The 10,470-nt window shown below is 47.5% G+C and overlaps 1 protein-coding gene across 3 annotated transcripts in view; it reads left to right on the top strand.

The window, feature by feature from the left end:
• CFAP57 (cilia and flagella associated protein 57) overlaps window positions 1–10,470 on the top strand; it is a 91,592-nt gene that overhangs the window by 26,031 nt on the left and 55,091 nt on the right. For all 3 annotated transcript variants that reach the window (XM_019531252.1, XM_019531253.1, XM_019531254.1), the window contains 2 exons: window positions 2,206–2,367; window positions 2,890–3,045. In XM_019531252.1, the coding sequence (XP_019386797.1) occupies window positions 2,206–2,367; window positions 2,890–3,045 (318 nt within the window). The remainder of the gene's footprint in view (window positions 1–2,205; window positions 2,368–2,889; window positions 3,046–10,470) is intronic.

A 10,470-nucleotide genomic window follows, 5' to 3' on the forward strand; every position in this document is an offset into this window, starting at 1 on the left:
CTCTTTCCTATCCTGTCCCTCCTGTACAGCCTATATCCCTTGACATTGACCGCCCAATCATGCGTTTCGTCCCACCATGTTTCTGTAATCCCCACTATCTCCGGGCTGGTGTCAGTCAGCAGGAGGGTGAGTTCCTCCTGCTTGTTGCCCATGCTACGAGCGTTTGTGTAGAGGCATTTGAGGCCTCCTGTGGGTGTGTGTACTGACCCCCTAGTCCCAGCGTTACCCTGGCCCCTCCCTCTTACCTGTTTGATTGCTTCGCTTGTTGGGCTGGGCTGGGCTGTAGTAGTTGTGGGTGCTGTTTGGTCTGGCAGTCTGATGTTTCCTCCCTGTAGGAGAATCTTCCATCTGTGTGATGGGGAGAGGTTCAGCGCATGCTCGGTGGGCATGTTCTGGGCTTTGTAGAGGACAGAGAGACATGTGTATTCTCCCTGCCGAGCCTCGCATAGATTCATAGATGTAGGGTCGGAAGGGACCTTGTAGATCTTCTGGTCAGACCCCCTGCCCTGGGCAGCAGAGAAAACTGGGCTCATATGACCCCAACCAGGTAAACGTTGATCCTCCTCTTAAAGACCCCCGGGGTAGGAGCCATCACCACTTCCCTTGGAAGTTGGTTCCAGATCCTAGCCACCCTGACTGTGAAGTAGTGCCTTCTAATGTTTAGTCTAAACCTACTCTCTAGCAACTTATGGCCGTTATTCCTTGTTACTCCGGGAGGCGCTCAGGGGAACAAGTCTCTCCGAAACCCCGCGGGTCCCCCCTAGTAAGTTTACAGATGGCCACCAGGTCCCCCCTCAGCCTCCTCTTGTAAAGGCTGAACAGGTTAAGGTCCCATAGCCTCTCCTCATAGGGTCTGCCCTGCTGTCCCCGGATCATGCGAGTGGCCCTCCTTTGGACCTTCTCAACATGATCAAGGCTTGCTGCTTGGACATACTGCAGGAAGGAGCCTGTTATTTCTGATTGGTCAGCTGGTAGAGTGAAGGAAGGTGTCCAAAAGATGGGCCTAACATTGGACCCTCACTCTTACCCAAAGCTTGGGATGTGTCAGCATGGTTTTAAAAAAAAAAAGCTAAATGCCCCAACCCTTTAAAATTAGCTGTTGTCTTAAATGTCATTGTCATAGGCAGGCCAGTGACCTAGAGACTTTTTCTGTCCAAAGCATATAATAATTTCCCCCCACCTTTCTACAAACACTGGGGAAACAGTGGGATTATAAGCGCAGACAGGACTGTAGTAGGAGCCAGTGTGGTATCTTGGTCTAGTGTGACAGATGTAACTCTTAGAAAATTCTAAATAAACTTCAAACCCCAAGAGTCTAGATGGGCACACCACTTAAGAACAGCTTAAACTTCCTAGAACATTTCAAATGCATACCAGGAAAATCAAGTACTATTTTGAGCTGGTACACCAGGAACCAGCTCAATGTTATATGAGGACATAGAACATTGTGAGCCTAGTGTCTGGTCAGTCTTCCAAGAATCCCACACTACACTGTTCCTTACCCCCTTCCCCAAATGCATACAGAGCAAGGGGCTCCTCTGGAATGCAGCCAGAACTCTCCAGTCCAAACCCCTGCTCCCTAAGGTTCCGGGCTCATTTGAGGCGAGGGGGAAAAGGAGTAGAGGAGTTCTCAGAAGCTGGGGGTGCTGTGACTTGCCTCTCCTTTGCCCCAAATGAACCTGGTGCCCTAAGGCGCAGGATCTCTAGCAGGAAGGTGAAACTGACAGCATGGTTTATAAGGTGGGCATTGAAATGCTGCAGAAATCATGGGAGAGGGAGGAGCATGCAGCTCTTCTCTTTCCTGGGAACCACAAGCAGGGACCACACAGCCCTCCCCATACCCCCAGTACCTGGCAACCCCTCCACTCCTCCCTGGAAGGTTTGCCTACCCTACCACTCACTAGTGGGATTTCAACAGCTGTGCATTCCCTAAAAGTTGAGGGTTCCACTTGGCAATGCAGTGTACATGTGGATACTTCTGTCCAGGGACAATCATGAACCAATTCCCAATCAGTGACTGTCTTGAAATGGTTTAAGTGTTTGTGAAAATCCTAGTAGCTGAACTACATCAGCATTCCCACCGTAGATTCAACAAAGGCAGCAGTGACAGAAAATCTTAGGGGAGTAGTTCAGTGTAAACACAATTTGTATCTTTTTTGTGCCATACCTCTACTCTCATTCTTCTGTCTCTCTCTTCCTTTTTAGATATCTATAACTTGTGATGACCAGTTTCTGCTGACTGTCTCAGAGGATGGCTGCTTGATTATCTGGAAGGTGTATGATAAAGAAGGACGGGGCCTGAAACGAGAAAGGGAAGTAGGATATGCTGATGAGGTGCTGATCACTAAAGCAGACATGGAAGAGAAGGTGAGAGCAAATTATGGATGCAAATCTTTTGCTCCCTTCTCTTCTCTTATGCTCCCAGTCTGTGAGCTGCATTTACAGAATGCTGTGACCACTTGAATGACAGCACAAACAAGCAGGTTGGCACAGCGTTATTCAAAAGGAGAGGCTGCATCCAGGTACTGGAGCTTCCAGTACTGATGTGCAAGGAGTTGTGTGTTAGATAGCTTTCATTTCAGGTAGTGTAAAGAGCAGAGGCTCTGTGACTTGATGGAGAAATCATCAGAGACATTGAGAGCAGTGTTAGCAGAGTGGGCAGACCTATTTCTGTATGCCAGACAACATGCATAAGAGTAACAAAAAGTCAAGTTTCAGAATCAAAATCTTTTTTTTTATCTGAATGGCCCAAATTATTTGAGAATGTTTAGGAAATCTTGTTTCAAACTGACTTTTAGAGGAAAGGTAAATATGTAGAGGCAATGCCTTCAAACAGCTGCAGTTACTGGTAAAAACCTCTCTGTTAGCATGTCATCTTTTTCCTGACAGACTCTTGTCATGAAGGAACTGAAATCTCGTGTGGAAGAACTGCAAATGGAAAATATGTACCAGCTGCGTCTCAAGGACATGAGCTACAATGAGAAGATAAAGGAATTAACTGAGAAGTTCATTGAGGAAATGGAGTCCCTTAAAATAAAAAATCAGGTATGATGCATGTTGTCACAGCAAATATCAAGAAGTCTCTCCCCTTCTCACTAACATGTTAAAATTCACAATCCATAGAATATAGGCATGAATCCCATTAAAGCACCTGAAAAATCAGTTTATTCTTTCTGTAGGCTGCAATAAAAATATCCTGTGCTGTATGTATCTAGGGTAAGAGGTGAACCCTTTTGAGTACTTGAGAGATGGAAAAGACACCAGAGGTCTTATAATGAAACTGTAGGTTTCTGCATGATAGTGGTTATACCTGTGAATACTGACTGTGCCTGGGACTGAAAATTGTGAGTAAACAGCACCATTGTTAGTATCACTGGATTTTGCTATGAAATCTCCCTGTAAGTTTCATCTGCTGCACAAGTGCTTTTTCCTTGTAGGGACTTAGATGTGCATTCCAGAATTGCATTGGCAGTTTCTTATACAGTGTGGGTTCTCAGGCTCTTGCTAACATTCAGAAGGAGGAGCAGCAACCTTTGCCATATACTTTACCATCAGGAAGAGCTAAATATGAGTTTATTGCTTGATGGCTGAAGGAGGAAGGATACTGTGTTGTGTGGGCTGTGTTGACAGGGCCTCATAAACTTCCAAATTTTGCAGTTCAGTGCCTGTGGAATTTGTCACAAAATTCATCTTTTGCTACATACTTGTGCTCCAGTAATTTTTGTGCAGTAGTGATGGCACTTCAGCTTCGGGCTCTGCTCTCCTTCTCCTGAAAGTATTCAGGCTGTAACCTTCTGGGTTCTCTGATGTAGCACCTCTCATGTAGAGTCCTTCTGCTCTTCCATGGCAACAGAGAAGCCTAAAAGCACTGAGCTAAGTCCAAAAGGTACTACAAGCACTGCCATGCTATCAGGTGTTAATTGGACAGCAGTTGTCATCATTGGCAATCCCTTGATTCGAGGATGATCTCTACCATGGTTCATTTGAGTCCTGAAGTGAGTTAATAGCCCAGTCCTTGAGGCATAGATCTGTCCAATTACAATCCATCCACAGAAATTGCAGCTCCTTCCACAGACAGGATAGAGTAGGCTAAAGGCTGAGATTCCTCTCCTTTTCTTCCTTTGCTATCTCTTCTCTGAATTGAGGGCAAGACACTTTACTTTGAAATGGGCTGCTGCTTCATTGAGGTTGTGATGCTGCTGTGGTCAGTTGACAGCCAGCTCCTCCCAACTCTTGATGTCAGCATTCATTGGCTTGAGGTTTGCTATGTCATTGTAGTGTTTCCTCTGGCCACCGTGAAATTTCAAGCTGTTACTAAGGAGCTGGATGGGAATATAAGGCATTTCTCTCATCCTGTTTGGTCTTATGGCTTCAGCTGGAGTTTGTCCTGGAGCACAAAGATTGGTGTGGAGAAGGGGTGCCTAATGTGCCTTGGTGAGCATCCAGATACTCTTTTTCCTCCACTTTCACTAAAGGGACAGCCAGAGAAAGACAAAATAGGCAGCAGGCTCTCTCTCACTTCAGGAAGCCTCAGGTACCAAGGTAGCTGAGAAAGTGGATCCTAAGGCTTGATTCCAAGGTACCTGAGAATATGGATCCTAAGGCAAAGAGACCTGTCTCATTTCTCAAAGGCAGTCAAGAAGAACGTGAAATTGGGATCAGAATAACTCTGTCATTCTGCACATAAGCTTCAGATCAAAATGGAGCAATTGAAAACAAAAATAAGCAGGGTTCCAGTAGAATGTGGAATCAAGAGAATATTAGAGATTCATCAGCTCAGTCCCAGAGAAGATGATAAAGGAAAAACAGCTAGCATTCGCAGTGACAAATCCTGGAGAGGAGATCCACATGATTCATCAGTGCCAAATTCAGACATTGTGTTTCACAGTCCAACAAAACTGTTCCAAAAGACCCAACCAGATTTAAGTGTACTTAGGAATCTGAGGGTTTCACTATGGACAAAAAGATATCGTGCTGAGATTCCCATCAAACTTGGGTGTGATTACAGCAGTGGATGAAAGCCATCAAATTGGTTTGGACAGGGGAGTCAGAGGAGTTACTTGCAAGGGTGGTAAAGATGACAACTCTTCTACTCAATTCCATTCTCCTGAGAAGAGATTGTGGAAGATACCTAGTACCTCTCCTAAGTTGTAATTGCTGCTTCTTAAGACATCTGTAAGACTATTTTGCCACTGATTATACTTCAATTCCCAATGTTGGTAGTTTCACTGATAGTATCTGTGGCGGGCCAGTAGGGGGTACTCCTGCACTGAACTACCCACCTCACTGCGCCCAACCACCTTCCAGGCTCCAGGTGCCTCCCTGGGGTCGCCTCATGTCTGGCCGACTCCGTTCCTGGAGCACACCCACTAGCCTGGGGGTAATGCCGCCACCACCCAGAGTTCCACACCTCAAAAGGTATGCGACGCTATGAATTGGATCTTTCCGTTTCAATCTTGATAGAGCTCTTCTATGGTGATAGCTGACACCTTTTTTGAAGAGGAGCTAGTTTCTCAGATGGAATCTGAAATATTTAGACTTATCTCCTGATGAAAGTGTTAAAATAAATTTTGCATCCTCTCCTTTGAAAATCATTGTTCAATATCTTCAGCTAGTAGAAAGGACAGTGCTAACTTTAAAGTTACCATCTCTGACAATAAAAGAAACATTTCATCCAATTTAGCATATGGAAGACCCTTCAAAGAACAAGGTAGCTTTTCCAATATTGGATGGATTGTTCAAGCTATCAGATCTGCATGGAATACTTCTACCTCTTTTCATCTTCTTTCTAAAAAGCCAGATAAATTATACAGTGCATCATGTAAGACTTTCTCTTATTTTCATGCATACACTCCACTGCTAATTCCCTGGATGGTGGTAGCAGCTAACAGCTGGCTTAGGGGTGGTGAAAGACCTGTTGAGCTCCTTACGGCAAGGAAGGAGCAAAGTTGAATAGCATAAGGCAAAAGAATACTTTAATCTACTTCGGTCAGAGGGTTGCATGCAGCCCAGCAATGATATCTCATTGTTAACTCTAATTATGGGAGACTAAATTCATCTTAGACTTAACAGAGGAACAACAACAATGAACTAATGATTCATAGATTGTAAGGTCAGAAGGGACCTTGGAAGATGATCAGGTCCAGCCCCCTGCACCAAGCAATAAAGATAACTGGGGGTCAAGTGACCCCAGCAAGGTGACTGTCAGGTCTCCTCTTGAAGATTTCCAGGATAGATGATTGCACCACCTCTGGAGGAAGCTTATTCCATAGACTGGACACCCTGAATGTAAAGAAGTTTTTCCTAATGTTGGGCCTGAATCGGTCTTTCAGGAGTTTGTGGCCATTACTCCTAGTTTTCCCCTTGGGTGCCCTGGTGAACAGTTGTTCACTAAGCCCTTAATGTACTTCCCTAGCGTAGTGGTACGCTGCTACCAGATCCCCTCTCAGCCTTCTTTTCCCCAGGCTGAAGAGTCCCAGATCCCTCAGCCTTTACTTGTATGGCTTGCCATGTGAGACTCTGATCATATGGGTGGCTCTTCTTTGGACTCTCTCAAGCTTGTCCATGCCCTTGTTAAAGTGTGGTGTCCAGAACTGGACACAGTACTCCAGCTGTGGTCTCACCAGTGCCGAGTAGAGCAGAAGAATCTCTTCCTTGGTTTTGCTAGAGATGCATCGATTGATGCATGACAAAGTATTATTTGCCCTGCTAGCTACAGCATTGCACTGCCGGCACATATTCATACAGTGGTGTATTACCCCCAGGTCCTTTTAATTTGTGGTACTGGTCAGTTTGGTCCCGCCAAACCTGTAGGTGTTTTGGGGGTTGCTTGTTCTGAGGTGGAGCACTTTACATTTCTCAATGTTGAACTTCATCAGATTCCAATCCGCCCAACTCGCTAGCCTGCCGAGGTCCGCCTGTATCTGTAGCCTATCTTCAGGTGTGACTACGCTTCCTCATAACTTGTCCATGAACTTGGCCAGTGAGCTCTCTACCCCCATACCCAAATTATTAATAAAGATGTTGAAAAGTACTGGACCAAGCACTGACCCCTGTGGGACACTGCTGCCCACTTCTCACCAGGATGACACAGATCTGTTCACTAGGACTCTCTGGGTCCTGTCCTGCATCCAGTTTCTCACCCACCTGACTATCTCAGAGTTAAGCCCACAATCCTCCAATTTTCTCATGAGGATACTAGCTCAAAGGCCTTTTGGAAATCTAGGTATACAATGTCAACCTGTTCTCTCTCCAGGTGATGAGTTACCTGGTCATAGAAGGAGATTAAGTTGGTACATGTGCCAGAGTGGGAGGTCCCTAACCAGCCACAGTGCTAGTTTCCCCTGCCTGCCTTTGGGCACGCCGCCCACCTGTGTTTCCTGTCATGCCTTGATGATATCTAATATTACTCCAGTTTCTCTTCAAAACCCATCTAATTAGGATGTTAATTAGGTGGGAGGCTGTTCAACCTTGCTCCGATGCCAGGGGGCACTATCTGCGGCTTTGTTCCTCCCCTACACCACAGCCCAAGCCTCATAGGTGGCATCCAGGTGGCAATGCTCCCAGCCTACAGCCAGACCAAGCTTAGTTCTCGTTGTCAGGCCTCGGACACACATGCATTCATACCGCCCACCTCTCACTAGGACCTCTCACACTCTACCCCCTCTCACAGGGTCTCTTTCATGCCTCAACAACTTATATTGCCTAGCTCCCTCTTGGAGTGGGGCCCTTTGGCTATAGGCTTTATCTAGCTGATGGCTTGGGTGGCAGATGTACTGTCTGTTGGGCCTCTCCCGTGACCCTCACTGGGGTAGGGGCCAAGCTTGCTCTGGCCCCTCCCAGAGGCAACTCTATAGACTCACACAGACTGGGCTCCCAGCCCTCTGGTTTCCCCCTCACTGGGACTCCACATCTCTGCCCCCTCACTGGGGCTACAGGGCTTCCCTCCCCAGTGGGGCACAGGTGGTCATAGCCGTGCCTGGCCCCTTTTGGGCCTTGCACCCTCCCTGGGCTCAGGTGGCCACAGCCATGCCTGGCCCCCTTGTACCCACAGTTGTTAATGTCACAGGCCCCACAATCCTCCAATCTGGACTCCAACTGGATCCCTCTGATCAGGTGGCCTACTCCACCTTCATTCTGGGCTGCCTAGCTCCCTGAACTCTCCCCCCTCTCAGGTGTTGTCCCCCTTGGACCTTTGGCCACACAGGCCCTGGCCTTACCTCCAAGGCCAGTCAGAAACTGCAGGCCCTCAGCTCTGGGTGTCCCTTGTGGTGGAACCCTGGCCCTTTTGACCCTTCCAGTCCTGGCCCCAGCATTGACCAGTTGAGGGTGTTTTGAGTCAGGCTTCTGAGCCTCTAGCTCACTCTCTCTTCTGGGTCTACTTTCTTGGCCCTACTATGGTGTAACCCACCCAGTTGTGGGAGCTGGGGTTAAGGCACCCTGACCAGCCTTTCACCAGGCTGGTAACTGGCCTGGTATTTCCTGGGAGCTCCCGCACTACTGAGAGCCCTACCAGGCCACCCACTCCCGGCAGGGTGCAGTTTTAGGTCATGCCCAAGACCAGGAGCCTCCAACCATCCCCTTAAGCTCCTGCCCTTACCTCCAGAATGTTTCATGCAGCCTTGCAGCCAGGCAATGTTTCTGCCCCCTTCACCAGCAGCAAACTGCTCTGTTTATATAGGTGGCCAGAGATCTAAAATAGCCACCGCAGTCAAGCACCTGCTGGCGGCTTGGCTCAGCTCTTAAAGTGGCAGGCACCAACAGTGCCCTGCCTCAGACCACCCCCCTTAAAATAGTTCCTGGGGAAGGTTTCCCCTGCTGCTCCACCAAAGCAGGCTCCCCTCAGAGCCTGTAAAAGCCCTCAAGTGGCGAGCACCCCCAAAAGTGTTCCGCCACAGTAAGGCAAGACCTGCCCATGACAAAGCCATACCGGCTGTCATCCAGAATCTTACCTTCTGCAAGCTTATCGCAGATAGACTCCTTGATGAACTTTTCTAGGATTTTCTGTAGGATGGAAGTTAGGCTGATTCACCTATATTTACCCATGTTCTTCCTCCTGCCCTTCTTGTGGATAGGCACAACGATGGCCCTCTTCCTCAGGGACTTCTCCAGAGCACCACAAGTTGTGGAAGAGTTTCGCTAGGGGTTCCATAATGACTTCAGTCAGCTCCTTCAGCACTTGTGGATGAAGATCATCTGGTCCTGCTGACTTGTATATGTCTAGGTTTTTGTCTTGGTCGTACACCAATTCTACAGCAATAGTAGGAAGGTGATTATTCCTACCATGCTCATCCTGTACTCTACCTGGAGTTGTTTTCCCCTTGGTCCAGTGAAAGACCAAGGTGAAGCAGTCATTCAGGAGTTCACCTTTCTCCAGGGTGCCGGTAACCAGCTCTCCTGACGTGTTGAGCAGTGGCCCCACACTCGCATTTGTATTCCTCCTGTTCCCTATGTAGCTAAAGAAGGACTTCTTATTGTCCTTGATTCCTGTTGCTAATCTAAGTTTGGTTGCTGCTTTAGCCTTTCTTATTTGTTCTCTGAAAATGCTGGCAGTCATAAAATCGCCCATGATGACCATATCACATGCATCTGCGGCCTCAGTCAATTCTTGGGTAAACTCCAGATCCAGATCGAGTTCTGTTTGGTGGTCTGTAGTATAGATCTCCCGCCCTGCAACTTAACCCAGAGGGTTTTGATCTGTTCATTTTTGGAGCCATTGTGTAACTCAAAGGTCAGAATGTGGCAAAATGTGCCAATAGAGCATCACTTGAGGCCTCAGACTACTCAGCCAGTGGAGAAGCATCACTACTGCTTTCTTTCCTGAATAAGGTCCTTTGCAATTTCAGCCAAAACAAAGTTTGAGACCAGAAAATTGTCCTTTCAGAGGAGATATTTCGCTCTAGTAACTTGAAAAGTTAAAGGATACAAGATGTGCAACAGAAACAATTCATCTGTTTTATTCTTCCAGGAGATGATCTTTGTTGTTTGGGGTTATCAGTGTCATAGTTGCATAGTTTCATAGTTGGTAGGGTCAGAAGGGACCTGAGCAGATCATCAAGTCCGACCCCCCGCCATGGGCAGGAAAGAATGCTGGGGTCAAACGACCCCAACTAGGTGATTATCTAGTCTCCTTTTGAATACACCTGGGTAGGAGCAAGCACCACTGCCTTTGGAAGTTAGTTCCAGATCCTAGCCGCCCTGACTGTGAAGTAGTGTCTCCTGATGTCTAGCCTGAATCTACTCTCCGTCAACTTATTGTTGTTATTTCTCGTTACTCCCGGTGGTGCTCGGGGGGGAACAGGGAATCTCCCTTAGCCTGGTGGTCCCTCTTGGCTAGTTTGTAGACGGCCACCAGATCCCCTCTCAGCCCTCTCTTGTGGAGACTGAACAGGTTCAGGTCCCATAGCCTCTCCTTGTAGGGCCTGCCTTGCTGCCCCCTGATCATGTGAGTGGCCCTCCTCTGGACCCTCT

This window comes from Crocodylus porosus, unplaced genomic scaffold (genome assembly GCF_001723895.1).
Source record: "Crocodylus porosus isolate Cpor-Errol unplaced genomic scaffold, CroPor_comp1, whole genome shotgun sequence".
NCBI lineage: Eukaryota > Metazoa > Chordata > Crocodylia > Crocodylidae > Crocodylus > Crocodylus porosus.